The sequence below is a fragment of the Eutrigla gurnardus genome, assembly GCF_963514095.1.
Source record: "Eutrigla gurnardus genome assembly, chromosome: 18".
NCBI lineage: Eukaryota > Metazoa > Chordata > Actinopteri > Perciformes > Triglidae > Eutrigla > Eutrigla gurnardus.
This window is the reverse complement of record NC_139929.1, coordinates 16,929,475-16,955,176: the sequence shown is the minus strand read 5'-3', so window position 1 is coordinate 16,955,176 and position 25,702 is coordinate 16,929,475. Positions and strand designations below refer to the sequence as shown.

General features: G+C 40.7%; 1 protein-coding gene across 1 annotated transcript in view; it reads right to left on the bottom strand.

Moving 5' to 3' along the window:
- Positions 1–22,698, bottom strand: part of LOC311029042 (uncharacterized protein) — a 35,494-nt gene extending 12,796 nt beyond the window's left edge. Inside the window, exons 1-4 of the mRNA XM_084033910.1 lie at positions 22,610–22,698; positions 22,203–22,337; positions 20,201–20,615; positions 13,053–13,082 (exon numbers count right to left, since the gene is read on the bottom strand). Coding sequence (XP_083890036.1) covers positions 13,053–13,082; positions 20,201–20,615; positions 22,203–22,210 — 453 coding nt within the window. The 5' untranslated portion in view covers positions 22,211–22,337; positions 22,610–22,698. The remainder of the gene's footprint in view (positions 1–13,052; positions 13,083–20,200; positions 20,616–22,202; positions 22,338–22,609) is intronic.
- Positions 22,699–25,702: the final 3,004 nt, after the last annotated feature.

Sequence of the window (25,702 nt, the reverse complement as noted above, 5' to 3'; positions counted from 1 at the left end):
CAACAATAGCTGAGGATGAATGGGGACGGGTGGACCAAGAGGCCTCACAGTGTCAGGCATCAGCTGATAACAATGACACGTAGTAATGAAAAACAAGACAGGACTGAAATGGAGACAGCTAACCTGCAAGATAGAGTGGAGGGAATAGATAACACTTGAAGAATTCAGTGACAGACAGCCATCTACCCTTCCCCCCTGCTCTGCCCAGCTCCTGGACCAAGTCTCTGGGTCTAAAAAAGATCCAGCTTCACAACCTGTTACTATTTTAAAGAGACTTAACCCAGATCAGAGAGAGAGGGAGGGAGAAGGCTAGAGCTGGACCAGCTGAGCCCACACAGGTGGAGGACATGTTGGGGCTCTGACCTCAGCGGCATGTGGATGGGCCCTGCATGGGCCAGGCGGACTTTGGGTGAGGGGGGTTTAGGACCCTGGCCCTTGCTTGCCATTGAGGGGGTCTGGCCTGGTTCGGGGTCTGGCCGTCTCTTGTACCTCCATGGGCTATGCCCTGGATGGGGCTGTGTCCCTGTGGCCCCCTGCTGGTCTCCCACGGGGGATGGGGATGGGTGGTGTGGTCAACTTGTGGGGGGGTCCAGTCCTGGTAATCTGGTGCTCTGGTGTTGTGGGTCCTTGCCTGTTGGCTGGTGGGGGTTGACAGGTAGATGGGACTGGGATCACCCAACCTCAGCATTGCTAGTGACAAACTCACACACACACACATGTACTTACAGTCTAATGTTGATTTGAAGTTGTGTCAATGTCCTTTTTATTTATTTATTTATTTATTATTATTACAATAGGTAGAGCAAGTAATGGGTCTGAATCATAAGGCGGTAATCGTGGATTTAAAGTGGCAAAGGAGTGATTCCGTGTGACCCACAACGACAGAGAATGCACCTCCAAATTTGGAATGCCTGAAATGTAACATTAATACTCAGATGAAAGACCACGTCATAATGTGAAATATCTCTTTGTGGATTGAAAAACGGAATTAAGGAGCGCATCAATGTAAAGTGAGACAACTGAGTGCGGTCAGCATTAATATTGAACTAAATACCTCCAATCAGCCCGCAAAAAGACGAGGTTTATTATAGCGGACATCAATACAACAGCAAATGAAAGCACAAACAAAATGTATGCAAAAATACTCCAAGTGGAAACTGCACACCTCTTCCTCATGTCTGTCCTAACTGACTCCATCTATTTAAAAATGAGGTTTTATTTTTGAAAAGCAATAGGCCTAGAGAGGGGAACTGGTCCGGCCACAGAGTCTGGAAATTGAAACAGGAAGCAACCTAGTGTATTATAATGGCCGGCCAAGTGACGGGCTGTGATGATGATGACGATGATGATGAAGATGTGAATGACAGATGATTTGTGATGATGTGACGCTTCTCATGAAAGGCCTTATATATTTAGAAGAGTAGCACCCTCTGTTGGTCACACCAAACACTGCCGGGTTGGACTGTGATGTGTTTGTGTTTGCTACAGCGTTAATCACATACAGCGCTAAAGAGGAATCCAGATGGGGAAAGAGGCAGGCCGGTGGTTTGCAAACCAGTCGTTTGAAAACCTTCATAGAACCCCTCAACAACCCACGGATGGAGCTGCATCCATGAAGAAGTTTAGTGGAACAGAAGAATGCACCATTGATTGAGCAGCGGAGACCAGAAGCGTAGATTAGCACCGTTCATCTGGAGCAGAGATCTTCAACAGGGGGTCCGGGACCCCTCGGGGGTCCGCAGAGTTGCAGCAGGTTTTCCCAAAATGATTTGATCGCAAACTTTTTTAACTTTTTTGCTTTTTTAAATTTGTCCAAAGAAAGACATTGATATCAATGTTTAATAAGAAAATATATGTTAATTTTTGTGTTAATGTTAAGTTGTGATGTAGAAATGCCAATATAGAATTGCAATATGTTCTATAAATATATGAATCTGTCAACAATTATTATTTTTAATGGCTTTGCATTGTATACATACATCATTACAAAGTACCTTTATTCATGGCACTATAGGCTGCACTACACATTGTTATTGGCCCGGTTTTTATAAGCAACACAATTTTATATATGTAATAGGGGGTCCCTCCACCGTGTCACAATCAGTCAAGGGGTCCTTGGCCTGAAAACGTTGGAGACCTCTGGTCTAGAGATTTGTTTCTGTTTGTTTGAAGTGAGTGCTCTTGTGATGATCAGGTGATGCGTGCTCCGGGGGAACGATCATGCTGAGGTCGGGCTCTTCTAGGAAAGGATCAAAGTCAGAACCCGACATTGTCTTAGACTTTGACAACAAGATGCTAAACGAGGTACAGAAGGATTTCCCATCTGCCTCGGTTTGAACTGCAAAGACAACAGACGGCAGCAGAGAGAACCGATTTTAAATTTGACAGGGTGATATGATTGGCTTAGGGAGCTCGTGGAAGAATCTGGTTGGCTAGCCAAGTGGATGGTCAACTGATGTAGAAGAAGCCAGGGAGAGATTTGTGAATGAATGACAGTCGTCCTGACTGAACGTCCACTAACCTTCATTAGTTCATTGTTAACCAACAGAAATACAGGGATGTAACGCTCATTCTACAGCCCACCAAACTCTGTTCTCAAATGTAACACTTTACATTTCGTTATGTTTCTTTATATATTCATCAGTTGATATTCCAAATATTCATTATCAGTCCCTTTTCTAAATCCACATGAACCACTCTTCACATCGTCAAAAGTTGGATCCACCACCACATCACTTTTAAAATACTTTCATGACCATTTAAAATATTTGACCCATTTTTCACAAGAGACATATCTTCTGATCATTATGACACTTATTTATATTGGCATCTTTTTCAGAGAGGCAAATTGGGAGAATATGAACTTAGCATGCATGCCAACGCCAAAGCTTACAATATTTTGTAATACTAAAAATGGCTGTAGGCTTTGTAAATATAATGTTAGATAGTATTAGTACTACCAGAACTAGCTTTATTTCGATCATGGTCCTTCATACAGTAACACTGAAGACTAAACTATAATGGAGATGAAAATATGAATAGTTCAGCTTTCTGCTAGCCACAGCCATGAGCTTTCTAGCCTGAAAACAGGGCCAAGAGGTGCTACAGAAGTCAATTTAATTACTAAATGATTACCAAGTTATTGTGGAAAGTTTGCCCAATGATGCTAAAATTATACTGCCTACACCAGCTTTAACAACAGGAAACAATGACCTCACTGTTCTGCAACAGGGAGTGAGAACAAAAGGCCAGCTGGGACTCTGCTGCCCATCACACCAACAAACAGCTAAACCATGGGCTTAATTACGGTCAGAACCTCTTAAAGGTTCTCCCTCTTAAAGGTTCTCCTCGTTCAAGAATCAGCTTTTAATCCATCATTTTTATGTCTTAGAAAACGATGGGGAAAACAAATCACTGTGTCAAATATACACTCCAACTTAATTTTCTCAAGCTCGACAGAGAAACTTGGCTGAACACCATTGCTCATCGCTGTGCTTCACTTTTCACATTGAGCTGTTCTGAGCAGCAGTCCTGGTTTTCATGTGGCCGGAGTCTAGTGAGATCACATGACAATCGTGGGATCACATATCACACGGACATCCATCTTATCAGTGTTGGTTTGTGTCCGGTAGACAGAAACAAAACAATGGCAGCTCCTGAAGAGGTTAGCTTAGCTGCAATAGTATCCGTTCTATCACAACTGGAGTGTTTCTTCACTGAAAGAAGAGCAAAGATTGCCTAAAGGCTTTTCTACATGAATCGAAACCAGGATAGTCTTAAAGTCACAGTGAGTCTCATCTGTGCTGGCCTTTTCACAGTGTGTAGAAAGCGCAATGAATCCCAGCATAACGTGCTGTAGACAAACACACATTTGTGGTTATTTTACAGACAAACAGTGAGTGAAATGAAGCTGCCTGCTTCTTCTGCATCTCTAAACCCAGCCGTCCAGGGAGCTGCAGCCATGCGTCTCTTCCCAGAAGGCTTGAAATAAATGTCTGTGTCCTGGCCAGGCCGCCTGCTGTTATTATAGAGGGAGACAAAGACTGCTGCGGTTCAAGAACCATGGACGTCCCATTTAGCCATTTTGCACTTCAGAAACGATGAACAAAACAGAATCATATCGGACTGATCAGACATATTGTGTTGTATGACAGCGGTGGAAGCTGACTGACTTCTCAAGGCGGGATGAATGGTGTGTAGAAATGACCAAGCAGCTGGCTATGCAATGTTTTGTTTATGAGACAAAATGTTCAAACCACAAGAGATTCAAATTTGAAAAGATGTTGCCTTGTTTTGTTTGTGACAATGTTGGAGTAAACTTTGCTGGACAGTCAGTCCCAGACGTTCTACATTTAGTTTGTTGAATGTTATATAATGGAAAAGACAACATTTCTAAAAGACTCTGTGGAGACGACAACTACATGCTACACCATACTATGGCCAACACAGAAACCCCTGTGGTGGGACTGGAACCCTGTCAAATACAGAGATCTGAAAGAGAGACCAGCTCCTGAGTGAAGCTGACCTCAGACCTACCAGATCACCAACCGGAGGCCTGAACCATGGAGAAAATTGTAGCCTCACGTTACTCTCGATAGTTTGATCACATGATCATTTGTGTTTATTTGCAACACTCGTGCTGGATGGACAGGAGAGGAGGCGGGGCTTCCCTCCACGTAGATACCAATCAGGTTTCATCCATCACGGCTGAGATCCCCATTATTGCTGCTTTGTTACATGTTGTGAAGTCCTAGATACACCAGACACATCAGAGTTTATCAGCTACCTTCACTGCTCACAAACAAGGTGTCATCTCAAGTACATTGTGATCAGAGGTCAAAGGTTAAACTCAGTTTACAAAGCTCAGAGGCTTTACTGCAGACCTGACAAACCCACACAAATCTATTCCACTCTGTTTTTCCTGGCAATGAAAATACCTTTGAATGGGAGACATGTGGGACAGAACCTTTCTGATTGGTCCACTCCACATATACATGACAGTCGGAGTGCTGCTGGCGTGCTAGGCTGTAGAAGGCTCTGTCCTGGGAAGTTCTACATGCTGACGAGTGAGGAACAAACATTAAGAGGCCGTGGAGCCTGGGAACAAACACTTGAACCTTCTTCTTTGCTCCTTGACACAAACAGACAAACAAAGGCCATGGACTCTTCAGAGCAGTCCTTTAATGAAGACTGGCTGATGAAAGATGGCCTCTCTCTCCTCATCAGTGGTTACTATGACACCCAGCCCTGCTTTCTGAACCACATCCAGGAGCTCATTGGTCTCCAGTATGTTGTAGTTGATGAAGACCTGGGGTGTCCAATCTTATCCAAGAAGGGCCGGTGTGGGTGCAGGTTTTTGTTTTAGCCCAGCACTCAGACACCTGATTCAACTCATTAACTAATCATGGTCTTCAATCAAGACCTTGATGGGTTGGATCAGGTGAGGTAGGTGAAAAGAATGGACACCCCTGATGTAGACACTCACACTCACATTCCACTATTATTATGAATAAAACAACATTCCTAATTTGATATGTATCATGGCCCTGCGATGGACTGGTAACCTGTCCAGGGTGTACCCTGCCTTCGCCCAATGACAGCCAGGATCGGCTCCAGCCCCCCCGCGACCCTGAATACAGGATAAGCGGTAGAAAATGGATGGATGGAAATGTATCATGTTAACATCATGTTCCATCTGGAAATCCTGATTTAGGTCTTATTGTGAATGGATTATTTTCAGACAAACACAAATATATTGTTATTATTCAGCTTTAAGCAACATCCTTTGGACATGGACATGGATACATCACATTCACTTCATGTGTCTCAGCTGTTTTTACTTTGTGACACATCCTCTTTCCTGTTTACATCTAGCAATAGGAATGATGGAAAATAATAGAAGATTTGCAGCATGTGAACATTGTCAGTGAATAACAAGACACATTTTGAGTTGTAATGTGCTTTTGCAGCAGGATGGTTCTCATGCTGACTTTATATTTAAATGTTTTAAAGAGATGTTGCTTCAAGTATTCATCCTTCTGTCAATCCATTTCTATCAGTCAGGGTAGACTAAAGAACAGAAACATCTCTCTGAATGATACGATGCTGTTCAACATCCTCCAAAAAGGACCATTCAGATCTGCAGCAGTTTCAACAGAACAGGAGGATTTATTGCACGACTGTTCTCTTAGGTGGAACTAATAGTGGCAGCTGCACTTGAACACACCACAAGGATTCCAACCAACTGGCATAGACGTAGTTCTGCGGGTCACCTGGTCCCAGACCAGAATTGCAATTTGACATATCCTAGGAGTTCAGGAGTTAAAATAGTTGCGATTTTGAGCTCATTGATAGCAGTTTCCCTGTCGACAACAATCGACCAATAAAGCTTAGTCAGTGGGATTACGGGGACAAAGTCCAGAGAAAATATTTAATGCGGGGACAGGAACTGATTGCAGAAACATAGAGACTAAGGCTATTAGAGAGTAAAGTGAAGGTAGAGTATGGAGGTGGTGGGAGGACAGGAGGAGGTCGTTTAGTTTTTCTCTGTCAGAGGAATTATGTCAGTAGTCATTTCTATTCCAGTAAAAAATGTAGGAACAAAGCAGACCCTTCTAATATTTCATTTAAAAAGCTTCACAGTCGACGGGCTGTTGCTTGTGGAATGAGGAATGAAAAGGTTGAGGAGAGACGTAAAGAGAAACCACACTAAATGGGTTGACACAAGACTTTAAGAGCAACTAAACCCAGATTTGGGCTGAAGTGTCTCCGGCCTGCAAATTCAAAAGGTACCTCAAGAAGATGTGCAGGTGTAGAGACAGTCAATATGTCTATTATATCATATAATAATAATATATATCATTCAAATACTTTGCACTTACATGTCCAGATTTGGACCTGGATCAGTGAACAACACTCTTTAGTTTAGCTTGATCTTTGACTGCATTTTCATTCGATATAAATATCATCAAAAAGATGTTTGACAAAAGGAGCTTAAGAATTGGTTAAATCTGTAGGGAATGGTTTTCTTTGATCTCAAGCAGGATCGTTTAATTATGGTATGAAAGTATGTTGTTTAAGTATCTGTACAGAAACTCAGATGGTTTTAGCCTTGACATAAAACTTAATGATATGCATGAGTATATAATACAAAACTGAAATGCTTAATTTTGTCACATCATAACCATTTCAGCAGACCTCATACAAATGAAATCCACAGAGAATAACAACAGTTGTATTTAGAATGTGTTTCCTCAGCAAAGTGGGCCCTGCATAGTAACCAACAGTTACAGGAGGAAATCATCATGCATGCACTCGTTCATTTGCATAACAAGCGCTGCAGAGGCTGGGGCCGACCCTGGGAACCTCTCTCTTCTTCTCCTTCTGAACACTGCACATTTCTTCCTCACACAAAGTTATTAATGGAGGGGGGGGGACATGCAAATCAGCCGTCTGCATGTTGATGGAGTCCAGAACGTTTTGGGCCCATCAGCAGGACCTGGTTCTGTGTTCTTCGAGTGTCTTATAGGGGGAATCCGTCCTAACTGTCTGGTCCAACAACGCAGGACTTGGACCTCCAGACCGTTTTGGAGACCACAAGTCCCAAAGTTTACTAAGAGGTTTTGTTCCCGAAACCTAACTTTTGCTTCGAGGCGCCATGTCGCCCCGAGCGACAGGAAAAGATTTAACATCCGTATCGCTCCTCTGAAAGCTGGGAACTTGAAGTTTAATTTGAGACGCTGCTCAGCTGTGTGTGTGAAGTTGTTCTAGACATGAATAAGAATGAATTAGTAAGGAATGAATTAATGTGAAAGTGTATAGGACATTATGATAGTATGTAAGTATATGACACTATACTTATGTTCAATTATGTCCAATAAATTGTTGGGTTGATAGCATTTATTAGAAAGATTGGTGCAATTATTTTCTTTAACCATTAGAGAATCAATAAACATTATCAAAATTGTGACATTTGGAGATTTCTTTAAGAGCGTCTTTTATCGGTGATTGGACAGCGAGCACTTCTGCTCTGTAATCAATAACCCTGTTATTGTCAAAGAACCTAGTAGAGCCGTTCTCACTCTCTAGTTTGTGGTTGTAGTTTCAGAAGGCTGTGATTATCTGAGATGCCACTACAAGATTTAAACTTATGGACACTATGTGACACGGTTGCTATGGAGACTAACATCATCACACATGAAAACATCGGGACTAATTGGATGCACAATAGTCAGTTTTACAGTTGGACCAAATTTATGAAGTTGCATGACCCGCTGGCCCTCACAGGTTCAACATACGCCCAGATGATCGCGAGATTTGTGAGCTATACATAGCTGAGGTTTTACAGACAGCTGTTACTGACTGGGAGCTTAAAAAACCCAACCACGGCATCGCTTATTGTTACCGACAATGCAGTAATCTGGACGTGGCCGTGCGCAACGCGGGATTGAAGTCGCACATCTGTTTTGCGCACACTATAAATCTTGCAACCCAAGCTGGCTTCGGTGTTCCCCGCGTCGCTCGTTTACGCGGGCGGGTGAGACGTGTGACTGCTTTTTTTCATCGTAGTTCAGCGGCTACCGCGGTGAAAATGTCCAAGCAGAAACGGCTACAATTGCCATCACACAAGTTAATGACGGGCACGTTGGATATGCTGGCTCGTTACCTTGAGCATCAAGCTGCCATAGCAGCATCACCAGCCCAGAGATGAGACAAAACTCCCGAAGCATTGATACACTTGACAGCTGCGATGTCAGAGATGCTGAAGATGCTGTAGTTGCAGCATGTTGTTCATGACATACTTGGTCAGGCTCCGTTTGCACTATTTGCACTCTGTACTGACAAAGTAGAACTTTGATTTGGTTTTGCACATATTTACACTTGGGAAAAATAAATATTTTATTTTATTTTAACTTTTATAAATGTTAGTTTCAGTTTAAATTTGTGTAAGAAGAAGTTTATTAAAACATCATGCTTACATGATGCATGTAAAGAGTTATAATAAAATATTTAAAAATGCATGTGCAACTCTGTTAAATTAAAGTCTGTTGGTCCAGTCATATATTTTGTCATTGTAGTTTTCTTAAAATCTCGTCTCGTCTCGTTCTCGTGAACCCAATATCGTGTCTCGTCTCGTCTCGTGAGCCTGAGTGTATCGTCACACCCCTACAAACAACCATTATATTATGAACTATATTGTTTTTCTTCCTGAAGCAAAATATGACGCAAACTTCAGCTTGTACCAACCAATAATATCTCGTCTCAGCTAAAAGTCTCAGCTTTACAGTCAGACCAAATGTATTTTAAACACCATGAGATTATCATAAAGTGGGCATATCTGTAAAGGGTCCCCATAAAACCCATTTTCATTCACATATCTTGAGGTGAGTCAAGTGAACCGTCGTGTCTGCTTGGAAAGTCAACTGACTCACGCTCACTTTCCTTCAAATCATTTTCTGTTCTCTGCTGTGTTTGACAGGCCGATGCAAGAACATGTTGTTCATCACGTCCAAACATGAAAAGTTCCGCCTCATTTGCGAAGCTTTCACAGCAAATATCACCTTCCAGCTAAACATCACCTTAGATACCTCCAAGTCAGACATTTCATTCAGACCGACACTCCTAACTTAAACACAAATAAAGAAGGTTTTAGAACCATGTACTTCTGGTTTCCTGGCTGCTTGAGTCCACAAAGTCTCACATCATGGAAGATGATGTTTACAGGACACATTTATTAATTCGGCATCCTGTCGTCTTCTAAATAATAGTGGAATATGAGTCAGCATGTGAACACTGCTTTTGTTTGGATTTTAATTTGTAAGAGGGGTTAGGATTCTTGATCATTATCACTGCAGGCTCTTGTCTCAAACATGTCCATATGTACATTTACATGGACCACTAGACAAACATAGGAGGTGGGAAGCATTAGTGTGTGCTCTCTGAACATCTACTGAGAGCTGACAGTGAGGAGCCTGCTGGACGTCGTCTAGAGGAGCTGGATAGTGAGAGGACAAGCCCTGAAAATGATTCTCTGTCTGATCTGCCTTTAGACAGAAAGATGTTGCCGCCAACTTATCAAAAGAACACAAAGGAAACCCGTCAGTCCCCTCGTCTGGCCCGTGTTCCTCTCTCTGTTGTGTCAGGCCCAGAGGACCGGAGAACCCTAACGACCGGGCAGCGAAACCACAGATCCAGAAAAAGAATAGTCACCCGTTGCACTCCCTCTGGCTCATTTCATCCTCCTGAGTGAGGAATGCTTTCGTTGGCTCTCCCCTTTCCATTCTACTTCCAACCCCTTTTCTCTGCCTCTCTATTTGCAGCTGCTGGCAGCGTTTGGGTTCGAGGTGGATCAAAGTAACCCATTCCTACTCTAAAGTCCTGGCTCACACCCATACAAACAAGTGATGTCATGGATTTGCTGGATGAGAGTGTAAACATGAGAGCGGGCTGTCAGCTGATCTCATTCTGGGCCTAAAGTCCAGTCCAGTCCTGGAACGGGCAACTATTGTTTTTGTCGGGGTTATTGTAAGGACACGAGCCCGGAAGTGCCAGGACCCACCGGTTCCTTTGATCTTCATGCAGTTTGGTGGGATATTTGCTTTCATGTTCAAGAACATATCCATTTTTTTTAAATCACCTAACTGGAAATGAGGTGTCGGATGTTGGATTTAGTGCATTCTTTCACTTTCCAAACACGTTTGAGGACTTTAGGATGCACAAAAACCATAGAAATAAAATAGGTAGAATGAACATTCCTATAAAAATCAATGTAGCAGGATGTTCAGAGCATTGGATCGTTGTAACGGGCCACTTCTGTATGAAGTCAACGGAAGAGTCCCTGAGGTTCCCAGGAGCAACTATCAGTGGAGTCGTAACGTTAGGAAGCAGAGAGAGAGACTACGTGAGGAACATTTAACATCCTCACTGATCACACCGGAGGGAACTACACTGATGATGAAAGTAGTGAACTATTTCACTGTTGTTTAGGCTACTAAAAGACAAATATTTATAAATTAAATGAACACTGAAGGGATATCGGAGATACGTTTTTTCTGTTGAGGCTCATATTGAAACTGCATGTAAAAAACTGCACAAAAATACATCAAATTACAATATGTTGATTTTTAGGTATTTGTTTCTTTTCACTTTTATTTCTATTTATTGGTTTATTGTTTTCTGACAAGGCAATAATCAACATAAAAACACACAACAAATGGCAAAGCAAATACTCAATATATATGAGCATCTCGATTATTTACAAACCCAATGCATTCAATTCATGTTCAAATCATCTCACATCATATGGATAGGATAGGGAGGTGAACTGCTCAAAGTAGGCCCAGAATGGAGACCAGATTGCATAAAAACATTCGGTTTTCCCACAGAAGCTGTTTCCAATAAAGCAAAATGTCCCATCGATCCGGGTACGCTACCGTATCAGATTGGGCATGTGATAACGGACAGCCCACCGGTAAACCATCTGTGCTCAAAGAGAAGTACTTACGTACTTCATTGTCCCCTTAAGGAAACTGTTTCTCAGTGAGGAGTCACTGGCATGACTCTCAACCAACCGGTAGAATCCCAGATGATGGATGTGGGGTCAAAGTTCAAAGTCACATCCAAACACTTCAGAGAAACATTTCAAGATGGATCACCAGAAACCTGACACATTATGTTATTGCCAGAATTGGTGAAATAAAATGTCTTCTACCAGTTAACAGTAAGGCCGGGGAGGGGAGAAATTGGGGGAATAGCTTTCCAATTAAGTTTAGCCCTCGGTTTCTTGATGTTAAAAATATGCCAAGCAGCCCACCAGAGAGCCTCGCTGCTATTCTCATCCTCTCGGACTGTGGTTTAATAACAAGAGCAGCAGAACAAATGTGCTGTTGTTACAATTTGTCAGAGCTCAGGGAGTTCTGCTCGGACAAAGACAACACAAATGAAAACCAGTGGAACTAATGAGGGAGGTCGCTACATAACAGACTCTCTCTGTGGACCTGAACGCCTCGTCCTGCTGCCTCACGCTGTCCTCACGTTCACACGAACAGAAACAGTCTCACCTGGGCCAAAGCAGCGCTGAACAAACATCCGGTGTTGGAGACGTTGAAAACAGTAGGTCTCCACAGCAGCCGGGACTGTTTGGTCAGTCCGACCACATGAGAAGAGCTCATGAGAAAGGGGGGAGGGAGGGGGAGAGAGGGGAGGACGGCCCTTTATTCCAGACAGACGAGCACATTTTATGGCTGTCCTCCTCAACCAAAGGAATTCTAAGTCTACAAGTCAATTAATTCATATAATGGACACATTTGTAAAACTGAGTTTCTCCGCAAACAATTAAACAAAAGCTTCACTTTAAATCTTGTGTTTCCCAGAGATGTGTTCATAAATGTATAGGAAGTCATTCAACATGAGCAAAAGCATAAAAACAACTGACTCATTTAGTTTCAGTTAAATCTTCAAATTTTAGGCCACACAATTTTCTTTTTTTGGCAATCATCATCTTGGTTTGTGGCCATTGCCATCTATTTTTTGACATCCCCGGCTGCTTATGAAGGTTCACTACTTCATAATTGTCTCCTTGTAGATCATACAAATGTTATGCTGTTTTGAAAGCATGAGGACTTCAGCTTTCAGAATTCATAAACCAAGTGTATTGTATGTCTTATCATGAAGTATTTTAACAATAAAGTCTTACAGATACAAACTTCTTAAATATCAGAACACGTTGTGATTAAAAGATTCAGGATAATATTCTCATCAACATGAAAAAAACATGCTTGGTATCACTGCAAAGTAGAAATTTAGTGCTTTCTAATGCACCTGAACGCACCTTGAATCAGAACACACAGCTGCTCTCATCCTTCGATGTTCTGGTAATAGTATTGCACAACGAACTATGTCAATTTGACATTTTTTTTGAGAAATAATTCATGTTTTGAAGTCAAACTCAACTTTCAGACAGCAAGCATGGCCAAAACAACACAGACCGCCTGAGGATCTCTTTATAACTTGTGTGATTAATAAAGAGAAGTTAAAAAGAGGAATGTTCTTACTTTTGAAGGAGCAGACTGGCATCTGAGTTTCTGAGGAGAGAAAATAAACAAGGGATGAATACAGCATTTTTGTAACACATTTTAGGGATTAATCCTTAAAAGATTCATCCTAAAAAAAAATGTATATCGAACAGCAGTGACATATTTTCACAGCAAATAATGAAACCCATAAAGAAACTACTTCTGTAGCATTCCCTGCTATCCAGATATCTGCTCTCTATGTATCATAGATCCATCTAAAAGAACCAGATCTGTGACATGCTTCAACAGGCTAGTCTAGTCTATACCTGTCTGCTTTCGGACCTATAATCACAACTTATAACTCATCCAGTTATTAATGAGTTAAAATGAGCATTCAAACGACTGGAGTTGATAAAACAGAGATAGATAGTTGTGTCGTTGGCACAACAGTTATATTGGACGTTATGGTGAATGATAATGTTGCTCTGAGGGAGCAAATATAAGGAAAAAAGGACAGGACCTAAAATGCTTCCTTGAGGAACACCGTATTCAATGTCAAACGTCTAGGCTAACAAGACTGTTCCTTTCTGACTATTACGTGTGAAAACCAGTTGAGCACTGCCCCAGAAAGGCCTACGCATTTCTCATGTAATTTGATTAAAATGCCATCTATAGTATTATTATCCAATAAAAAGAGGACAGCCACATCAGTGAAGCAGCTGACATTCTCAGGTAGTTTCCTACCTCATATAAAGAGGTTTCAGCGCTGTGGTTTATCCTAGAGGTGGACTGGAATTTGTCTAATATCGTTATTTTTCAGATCTTCATGTAGAGGGTGTTTTTTAGCACATGTTTTCATGATCTGACTGTAACAAATTGCTGTTACTAACATTGTAACATTCAACTGTATGGTTTTGTATACACAATTACAAAAGTACATTTCACACACAATATTTCACTATCCTGGAAACCATTCAGTGAATTTCAGTACCACACAAAATGCAACTGAACAACTGAAATTATACATTTAAGGTATCATTACTAACTTGCATCTGTGAGGTCTAAGCTGTTTTGAAAAAGTGAGAGGCAGGTTGTTTTTGATGAAAATCTGCATCATCAGTGAGCCTGTTTCTGTTTTCATCTACAATATGTGACACTGAGTTAAGCAGTCTTTCACTTTCAACAATACTGCTCAGATGTCTCTGAGACATGTGAACCAGATTGAGGAACCATAATTTGTTAACCCCCCATTACTGCAGAAGATTGTCTTCTCCAAGCAGATGTGGTCCCTCCAAGGTATGTCTCTAACGGCAGCACCCGCCATTGGTGCGCTTTTCATGGATGTTGATGTGAATGCCGGTACAACAGACAGCGTTCCAGAGACATAAAAATCACCTGTGTTGAAATTCTATGACGTCAGCTCCATGGAGAAGGCTAGAAGTCAGTATTGCTCCAGGAGACTGACTGATGTGGAAACCAGATATGTGCAGATCAAGTTTCTGCGCCTGTGAGAGGTTCGAGAAATACCTTTTACGACCGAAGAGTTTCAAACTAGTGATGGATCACAAGCCCCCAGGTGGCCTGGACATGTGAGTAAAGTCCCAGGTAACAAAAGAGTATTTCCCAATGAAAAGTGAACTTTCAGAGTATAATGGAATGGTCGCCTACACTGAACCTCCCTCCCTCTCTCTCTCTCTCTCTCTCTCTCTCTCTCTCTCTTTCCAGAGTCCTTGTGCTTTCTCATCTCAAAAAGTTTATTTGGATCTTGGAGGAACCTGATCCAGACTGCATCGCCACCGTGGTCCTGATTCTGCTAGTATTTATTTTGTATTTTTTTATTATAACAGAAGACTATCGATTAAAGAAATTAATTAAAATCTGCATATCTACTGTTCCTAACTCGACTCCTCCCGGGATTCTTCCCAGGATGTGGCTGTGTTTTCTTGTCCAACATTTTCCACAGCAGGAGCATAACTACTACGGTTAATATTACTAGTAGCTAACATTGGTAGAGTGGTGACGAACTGTCAATCGCAAGATAGCCTTGCCTCAAAGCATCCCCTGCTTTCTGGTCTCTTAGACTCTAAATGGACCATAATTTACTAAATGAAAATCATGCTGGGTTGAAGAAGATTTGAAACTAGAGATTGAGACCATAAATGTTGACAATGTTTACTGAGATAATAAATCAAGAGAGAAGTTGGGTCATTTTCTCAGACTTCTAAACAATCAGAGATGAGTCGCCCCCTGCTGGCCAGCAGAGAAAATTGCAGTTTAAGGCGGCTCACTGTACAGAACCGGAGGTTGCTGCCAGGTTTTGCCCATTGTGAGCCTGCATGTTGTTGGTGACAGTGAAGTCTTGGTGTATAATTTGGGAGTTCCTCTGGTACTGTGTTGTTTTTCTTTGCCTTGTCAACTCACTATGTGCATGCAAGACCTGTGGTTTGGTGTTTGATGCCAACCAACCACTTCCTGTCTGTGTGAAGCTGTTTTTAACACATGACAAGCTGCATGAAAACCACTGCACCATCTTCCAAGATGCAGTAAATGTAACATATGGGCCATCTGTGGTACCTCGATGCTCTTAGAAAGCAAGATTCCATACAAAGAAGACTGTTGACAAAATCAAATGAGACATGAAACACTAGTTACTAGTTCAATGGACTCAATGTGTTTTTAGGAGGAGCCAACTATTGAATAAAACCTAGATTCTGTTGGAAACCTGGGATATATATTATCCCAAATTATCATTATCTTTGTATGTATTTATGCATTTCATGTGTCATTATTTAGGTGTGTGTATAATTGATAAGGAAAGGGAGCATCATATTTAAGTAAACTTTACTATTTCTGTCTAAGAGATCTCAGACCACAGATTTTTGTTTAGTTTTCCCTTTCTCTTCCATCTTATTGTCATTATTACCTAATTTTGTCATCATTTGGATTCTGTCATATTAATCATTTATTTATTTGTTTATATTTAAGGTAATAAAGACTTAATTCAGGATTAAAATAAAAATAGAAAGTTTATGTTAGTTTCAGATGTATTCTTTCTTCCATAATGAATGAAAATTACAAAATGATGAGAAATGCTGATACAAAGCCCTACTAAAAAGAATCAACTTACTAAGACTGTATCAAGGCAATATTTAATATTCAATAGACATCCGTCATGTTGACAACTTTATTCTTAGTTTAGTAAGTTTTGTTTAACACGACAACCAGGACAAGAACCTGACTGGATACATACATGTGGTTTGATGAAAAAAAGTCTTAAATGCAAGTCATCTTACTCGTCCAATGTCTATATGGGTCAGCTCAGTTGACATTGTTTCAATCATCATCACCTGACCTTAGTGAGGAACCTTAGTCACATGATTACATAATGGGGGATATGGTTTCCTCGGTCCCTGTTCAGCCGGTCCCTGGTGTCAGATAAGAAGGTCTAAGCCAGAAAAAGCAACATGGAGGCTTCATTGTGCAGCCAAGGCAAAGAAAGAATCCTGGACAGAAACGTCTACAGTTTGTCACCAATGATGATGTACGTTAAGAGTCTCCCATGGTTTAACATCCGTAGGACAGAGAGCCACAGCTTGTCAGATATGAGAGAACATTAACACCAAAGATGGAGAATGACCCTCAACACAAAGACTTTCTATTAGCTCATGGGTAGAATACATTCATATTTAATGTCCACATATATACCTGCCTTTGTTGGGTAACGTTCCACCACAGAGACATTACAAGCATCAAGTCACGAGATGATCCCTCCGTTAATATTACTATTATTATGACCTTGCATTTTGTTTTGTATAATTATGTCTTATGTGTTACTTTCCAATGCTTTTCATGTTTTATGTAAAGCACTTTGAATTACCTTGTTGTTAAAAGCTGCTATACAAATACAATTTGCCTACAACTGTTAATATTACTATCGTTAATATTACTACTACTATTAATATTACTACTATTGTTAATATTACTTCTCCCGTTCATACTAACTACTACTTTTAATATTACTACTACCGTTAATATTACTACTACTGTTAATATTACTACTACTGTTAATATTACTTCTACTGTTCATACTAATTACCACTGTTAATATTACTACTACCGTTAATATTACTACTAGCGTTAATATTATTACTACTATAAATATTACTACTACTGTTAATATTACTTCAATTGTTAATATTACTACTACCGTTAATATTACTACTAATGTTAATATTACTACTACTGTTAATATTACTTCTATTGTTAATACTAACTACTACTGTTTATATTACTACTACTGTTATTATTACTACTACTGTTAATATTACTTCTATTGTTAATACTAACTACTACTGTTAATATTACTACTACTGTTATTATTACTACTACTGTTATTATTACTACTACTGTTAATATTACTTCTATTGTTAATACTAACTACTACTGTTAATATTACTACTACTGTTATTATTACTACTACTGTTATTATTACTACTACTGTTATTATTACTACTACTGTTACTTCTAATGTTAATACTAACTACTCCTGTTACTACCATTAATATAACTACTACTGTTAATATTACTTCTAATGTTAATACTAACTACTCCTGTTACTACCATTAATATAACTACTACTGTTAATATAACTACTACTGCTAATATTACTTCTACTGTAAATATTATTATTACCGTTAATATTACTACTACTGTTAATATTAATACTACTGTTAATATTACTATTACAGTTAATATTACTACTACTACTGTTAATATTACTATTACTGTTAATATTACTACTACCGTTAATATTACTACTACTGTTAATATTACTACTACTACCACAACAAATGCAGATGAACCAAAGAGCCTGGTCTGGTCCAGATTTCTGCCTCAGAAACCGGTCAGTATCTGTTGTGACCATCATTAGCAGGAATGTCCCTCAGAGCAGTTACATCCAACTGGCCTCACAACCACATACCAAGGTTTCTTAGCTGGTTTGCCTTTCTTGGTTGCATTTTCAACATTGTGGAAATCCACAAATATGTAATAAACAGGAAATGATGTGAAGCGAAGGGACAGTCAACGGGAGATAGAGAGAGAGAGAGAGAGAGAGAGAGAGAGAGAGAGAGAGAGAGAGAGAGAGAGAGAGAGAGAGACAGGACATAAACAGCTGTTTGTCTGCACCTCCCCCAGCTGATTGGAAGAGAAGCTGTGTTGATGTGGTCCAACAAGTCCACCACCGCCAAACAACTTTGCAAAAGCCAAGTATCGTAATGTGACAAGCATCTCCTGCTGTTGCCTTTTTCATGTTTTGTTAATAGGAACATTAACGGCAGCATGTAAAGAAGAATATTAGTGGAATATTCATTTGCGACAGTGATGTCAAAAGATTAGGAGGAATGTTGTGTTTTTAGGAATAAAGCTAGAATATGTGTTGCGTGTAAACGTAGTTAGTGTCTCCAAGGTGAAAACAGGAAGAGAAGTAAAGAGGATTTTAATTGAACCTTAAAGCTTTAAAGCTCCAAAGCTTTTCTGTTAGCACTCAAAAGCAATGTGTGCCGATATGTTATGTGTGCAGAGGTGGATCAGTCTGGATGTGAGCCACCTTACCAGAGAGGAGCCTGCAGGCGCATTCAAGATATGACTGCTTGTTCCTGCAGCCTGCATGCTAAGACAAAGAAGAGGAGCTGAGTCCAGCTGGGTGGACCCTCTTCCCGTCATGCCCCGTCTTAAATTATATTCAGCTTGCAAATGGTTTTGTCAAGTGCAGCGAGTCATGACAAACTTTCAGGTAAGGCTTTCAGGCCTATACACCTGTGTGATGTCAGAATTAATACTGCAGCCCCTAAAACACACATACATGCAACTATTGCAGTAGAACATATAAGTTTATAAATGCACATCTGCAAAATTGTATATAAGATTCCACGTTTCTCTTTAACCATACAAGACAGACCTTCCTACTGAATGTATCTACTGTACAAAACCTGTAAATAAATATATGGGCTGTCAAATGATTAAAATGTTTAATCAGATAAATCACATGATAGCTGTGGATTAATCACGATTAATCACCATTCATATACCGGAAAAATTCCAATTTCCTCTGTATATTGTTGTGGGAACGGAAAGATAAATTACAGAAGGCGTATGAGAATCTGAAGCCTCGACAAATAGGGATGCACCAATACCACTTTTATTCAGACCCAGTACAAATACATAAATGTCAGTACCGATACCGAGTACTTAATAATACCATTACAGTTCTAACAATAACTTGAAAACATTCAACTTTGTGTCTCAACTGAACTATGTAATTTAGTTTTATAAACCTAACTATGTAGTTACTTTGTCTAAACCTATGTAATTTAGTTTTATAAACCTAACTATGTAGTTAATTTGTCTAAACCTATGTAATTTAGTTGTATAAGCCTAATAAGACTGTGTATGTAATCACGTCTTAAGTATTGGCTGCACCAATGGTGATTATAGGTTTATTGTAGCAAAAGAGATTAATACATTTGCTCACAATTATTTTGTGTTTTATGTATGAATACAGACACACAAAGTGTGAACAAAGGAGTGAGTCACGTTCCACCATCAGTGTAGTTTCCTCCGGTGTGAAGAAGGATGAAGCATTAAGGAGTTAGATGTCCCTCAATCCTTCATGTATTGGACCGACGTCAGTGAGTGGACTTAGACTGCAGCGTGATACAGAGAGAGGACTGAGGACCACACACACTGAGGGCTAAAAGCTGCAGATGGACGATATGATTGGGTGGTTGCAGCTTACATAAGCACATGTCATATTTTGTTTTACAGGGAAATAAAACTTGAATGGATTTTGATGAAAAAACATGAACGATATTTTTTCATGACGTGCATAACTTATAAATAAATGCAAAATAATATATAAATAAATATAAGTGGGGATGTGACATTTTTATTTTTAGTTTAATCTCAGCTTTAAATCATCCAGTTGACAAAAACACACAACCGTGTAGCTGATACACTGATTTACCCTTTTGGGAAAGTTGCTGAAAGTGCAGGAAAAGTAAGCAAGTGAACGCAACACATGATGGTGTTGATGTCGCCTCTGCAGAACTATGTTAGAAGCCATTTTCATTACATGTACAGGCGAGTCGAGTTTGTTTTCACAGCCGAACGGTAGAAAAGCTTCTCACCTGGAGCCACCTGAACAGGGCCCAGCAGAGCAGGTACGCCGCCAGGCTGAACTTGGCGCTCCGGTATCTCTCCGGTTCGCAGGTAAGTTCCACCGGCAGCAGCTCGGACCGCGTCCCGCTGCTGGACTCCTCTCTGCCGGCCGACCAGCTGCTCTCCGCGGCCGCGTCTCTGTTCCGACCCGAGTTATCCATGAGTGTCCCCGCTGCTGGGAGGCTGGATGTGGCCCAGGTGGAGGTACCGTGTGTGTGGCCCAGGAGGAGGTCCCGTATGTGGCCCCGTGGACAGCGTCTCCCGGACCGTTTGCTTCTCCCGACCTGCACCTTTCTCCGGCTCCAGTCCCACGACTCCCCTCCAACCAGGCGACCTGCTTGGCCCGTCTGTTGGTCTGCTCTGCTGGCTGGTTTACAGCGCCCCCTGTTGGCAGAACCACTTAACACACAGGACACCTCAGTCCAGTTGTGAAAACTGAGGTAGTTGTTTTGGGAGCTAAGTGAGGAACAATTAAAAGTAATTTACACAGTCAGCCTACTGTATATCCAGGATTAAAGGATTTATTATGATCATCATTTATCTGCAGTAGACGCTGAGCTCTTTACAGCTTCCTGTCACTAAAATAATTGATTTCAAAATACTCCTATTGGTTTGTAGAGCAAGGGCCATCTACATCATCATCTGCTAAACGATGAACCATCCAGGCCTCAGGTGGTCTGGTTCAGGGGTGGATTCCAGAAAGCAGGTCTTGCTGAAACACTGAGTTACCATGGTAACTGACCTACCAGCTGTGGAAACATGGGATGTCCTTTCCTTGTCCCATTGATATGGGAGCAAAAGTTATTCTAGCAGCCTCACCTCAGTAGAGATGTTGAATATTTAGTCGAATATTAACATTTTCTTCACATATCTGAACAATATTCTCTGACCTTACATTTCCCTAATTTCATATCTGTATTGACATTTCTGTATGTAGACGAAGCATTATGTTGGTTAATGTTGGTTAATGTTACAAATTGAAATAGCCATTTATAGTTACTTTTAATATGTGTATGCTTAAAACCACATGCCTTAGGTTGACTGTAGAAAGATGTGTCAGATGCTGCAGTATTTTTGTTTTTTGTGTTGTATAATGATGGTCTCTACAACATGGACGTGTGAGGTGGACATGAGCCAAATAGAAAGTGATGATATGCAGAATGTGAACTTCTTTTTAATTAAAATGGTTGTCTGGTTCCAGCAAGCTCACTGCTGATTAAAGACTCACAATGACTCAGAAAAAGAACAAATTCAACCCTGAAACACGCAGCAGATAAAACATAAAAATCACTACGAACTGTCTCATATAGAACTACAAAGATGTTTTTTGTTCATCGCAGTCACACATCTTGAGATACGTTTACAATAAACCCAACCTGACTAGAAATAAACTGCTCCTGGTCCCTCACTAGAACTAACTGTACATTAGTGCAGACAAGGCAAAAGAAGAGACGCACACTTGAGGTCAGGTGATGTCAACGTTGTGCAGATCCTCTACAGTGAGATACACCACCTGAAACCACACAAACACAATTACACCTTCACATTCTCACCACGCTCAATTATGACACACACGGTGCCTCACAACAGCAGCTTGTTGTTTTACTGTTTGATTCTGATGAGAATTTCAAAGACCCACTATTTTTTATTTTCTCATCAAATTAAGAGTTTAATGTCAGAGAATCTTTCTTGAAATTTTATGACTTAACCTGCAAGAATTTTTTTTTTTTTCTTGCAAATTTACAACTAATCTTAGAAGTCTTTTGCGTTTTTCTTGGATATCACTCCATGTCTATTTTTTTTCCCCCCCTACAATCAAATACGTTGTATGCCGTTGTAGTTATTCAGTGACAATCTTCAGATTTTTTCTTCACACTATCTTTGTTTAGTGACAGTGGTTTCCACGGGGGCAGAAGCCATGAACATGAGTTAATTCTCAATAAATGGGTTTTGAAAGGTGCTGACACTCACCCGGTCATGGCAGGGGTCGGGGTGATCACAGATGTCCTGGGAGAAGACGGACCGCATCAACAGTTTGATCTCTTCAGGGTAAACGTATGTGGGCTGGCACTGATCCCCCTCCTTCACACCGACCCTGTGAAACAGCTGGAATAAAAATGAGAGGAGACGAAAAGAGAAAAAAGAGGAAGTTGTGAGACCATGTTTAATGAGCCGGAAGAATCCTTGAGAATTCACGTTTGTTTTTCCCGTTCATTTTCTCTTGTCCATGTCAGGGCTGTGGTGAAAGCAAGGTGGTCGTATATAAAGGTCATTTTGGCATCGCCGTAACTTTACACATGCAACATTTTCCCAATTCGAACCTACTAATATCAATATTTAACTGGCTAGCATTTGCATTTAATTCCATAAGTACCGACCAGTTTCCTCTGCAGAAGCCTGTAGGCCTTCTTCCGACGGGCGCGGTCACTCCTCAGGCGTTTGGCGGCGTGCAGCAAGGATGCTATCCACACAGGAAGTCTGAGAAAAGGGGAGGAGTTAGACATTTCAAATGTATCCCAGTGTTTTGTTTTGTTTTCTATGTAGGGAATATCAGAAAATAATAGGAACTTTAACAAGCAAAATCCATGACAGGCATAAGACAAGATATTATGGAAATGGTGTTACGTATAAGTTATGTGACTAAAACTCAACATTTGGTTTAAAAATGAAATAACGAATAAATCATGTGACTTCTGGTAACATGCTAGGTAAGAGACACGTAAAATAATATTCATCTCTCTCCTTTGATATACTATGTCCCATAGGGAACACTGGAAGGGGCGGGACTTACCCTCTCCATCTAGTTTGCAGGACATTTACTGTATTTTAAAGGAGCATGCACAGCAGTCACATGTTAACATTAACATGCAGCTGTGAAACATGTTGATCGAGTTAACTGAGCTGATTTGCTTGTTTTTAATTCACTTTTATTTTATTTTCATCTTTTAGCTTTACCAGGTCAATAAAGGTTACAGGAGATGTTTCACTTACCCAAATGAACCGCAGAGGTCAACATACACATCCATGACAAGGTCGGTGGAGGGCAACCAGGTCTGTGAAACACAGTTGAGGGCTGCCGAGCTACTTCAGAACAACTGAAAAAACAAAACGGTCACAAAATGAATTTCCTGCTACAAAATAAGTGTTAAGTTTGGGCAATAAAACCTCATAAATCAGCACGTGAGTTCCAATAACTATAGAAATTACATGAAAAATAAATCAACATTATAAGTTTTGGTTCCACACAAACAGTGGTGTAGGTCTACTGGTCCTCCCTCCTGGTCCACCGTTCGGTCCAGTCAGCTAGAGACATTTTCCTGCAACGTCATCATAATTATTGGTGCTCATGTAGCATGGTTGTGTTCCAGCCATCCAGACTAGATACTAAAACAGACTTCCCCCATCAAGTGTGTGTGACTGGATGGGAGAAGCTGCAAATGAATTGCCCTCCTTGGGACCAACAAAGTTGTCTGAATCTGAATCTGACTCAAGTTCTGCTGCAATCAGACAGGATCACGATGGTGTTTCAGCTGAACCGGTGACCGTGTTAACTGGTGACTTTCAGCTAGGTTGGTTTCCATCAGATGGAAGTAAGGAGGCTTTAATGAGGACACCTTCATGTTCTGTACGTCATCATTGGTAACAAACTGTAAAAGGGTCCGTATGACTCCTGACTCCAGGTCAGCTAATACTACAATTCAATGTCATTAGCTAGTTTCAACAGTAGAGGACAGTCACTGTGTTTATAACGCAATATTTAGAATTTAAATACTTTTAACACTTAAATGTAATTTGGCCTCCGAGTGTTAACATGTTCTAATTAACGTGGCGACCGGAGGAAATGCGTCACGGCGGCACGTTAAAAAGACGAGTTACCTGAGTCACGTGAGCTGTCGCGGGATCCCGTGGGTCATCAAACACTTCCACACAACAGCGGTTTGGTCACGCGCAGTCTGGGCTGGTGTTCAGCCCAAGCTGTGCCCGTCCGCCGAGTAGCACATGCACTTCGCGGGAGCGCGCACAGCTCCAGCGATAACAGTGTTGTTCTTTGTGGATAATCGATCTGAAGGGTCGATCTTTTATTAGGCTCAGAGGAAGAAGCATTTGCTTGATTGGCCTCTTGTCAATGTGTGCCATTTAATTTAACTTAGGGGGGGGGGGGTTATAATAATGTTATGTTGTATGAGTGTAACCCTCATGAAGGTACAACTTTGGATTTACTGACTATTGTTTGTTTGTTTGGCCTTAAAGTAAATAGGTTTCATTTCAAGGTCTGAATTTATGAGTCATGTTCAATGTCGGGAAGCTAAACGTGGGCTGATGCTCATGATTTTACATGTACAAGTGTACACCTATACGTGTGAATGAGAAAGACATGGTTGATTAGAGATGAGGGATCATTTGTGTAACATGATTTATTAACACTGTTAAGGAAAAAGCACAAAGGTTTAAATGTCTTAGGATATAGTTCCTCTTTCCTTTTGTGGTCAGTATTATAACAAGTTATACTTGAGTTAAAGAGAAAGAGGGAGATATGATCCTGGACAGTTATTGATGATTTATAATTAATTTTATTTCCTACTATGGCAGATTGTTTTGTTTTTTTAGTTGCTGGATCTGCATTCTGGGACAGCACAGATTCCAACCAGGGTTCCTGTGTGACCGAGGCAGGGTTAGAGAGGATCTGGACTTCTCTATCTTCTTCATCATCCTGAGGATTCATGGAGCAGATAAGAGCTCAGCTGCAGGCAGCAAGCATACATACAAACACACACACACACACACACACACACACTGAAAAAAGTGTAACTGCTGGGTCTTTAATCTAAAGTAAATTTTTACATTAGACTGAGTGAGAATCATGGTTTCTGGTTTAAACCTCTTGTTTCCAGTTTGACTTAAAGCTAATCACGAACCCAGAACAAATTAAAAACAACCATTTAACTTTCATGGATATTCATGAAGACATACTTGACATGAGCCTGGAAAGTTTGGAAGAGTGTGGTGTCTTGGGGAGAAGGATGTAAGGAAGATCGGGCCACTGGTTATATCTTGGCAGAGGGGAATTAGCTCAAATGGTAGAGCGCTCGCTTAGCATGCGAGAGGTAGCGGGATCGATGCCCGCATTCTCCACAAGACTTTGGTTCCAGTTGAGGAGAGACTCATTTAAAACCCATGATAAAATTTGATCATTGGATCAACTCACATCACTGGCTGAAAAGAAGAACTACTGTTGAAAGATTACGGAGAATTGTGGAAGAATGAGCATCCGGCAAGATCTGCCGCAGCATGTGCTCAGCCGTTTTAAATTCAACTACGCAGTTTTTTAAATGGTAATCTCCCGTCCTTATGTTTTGTTTAACCTACTACCTCGAACAACGTATCTGCTGTTGAGGGAGTATCATATAATATATTGCACATAAGTAACGTTTGACAGTTATACTGTATTAATGTGTATCTGGGTTTTTTAT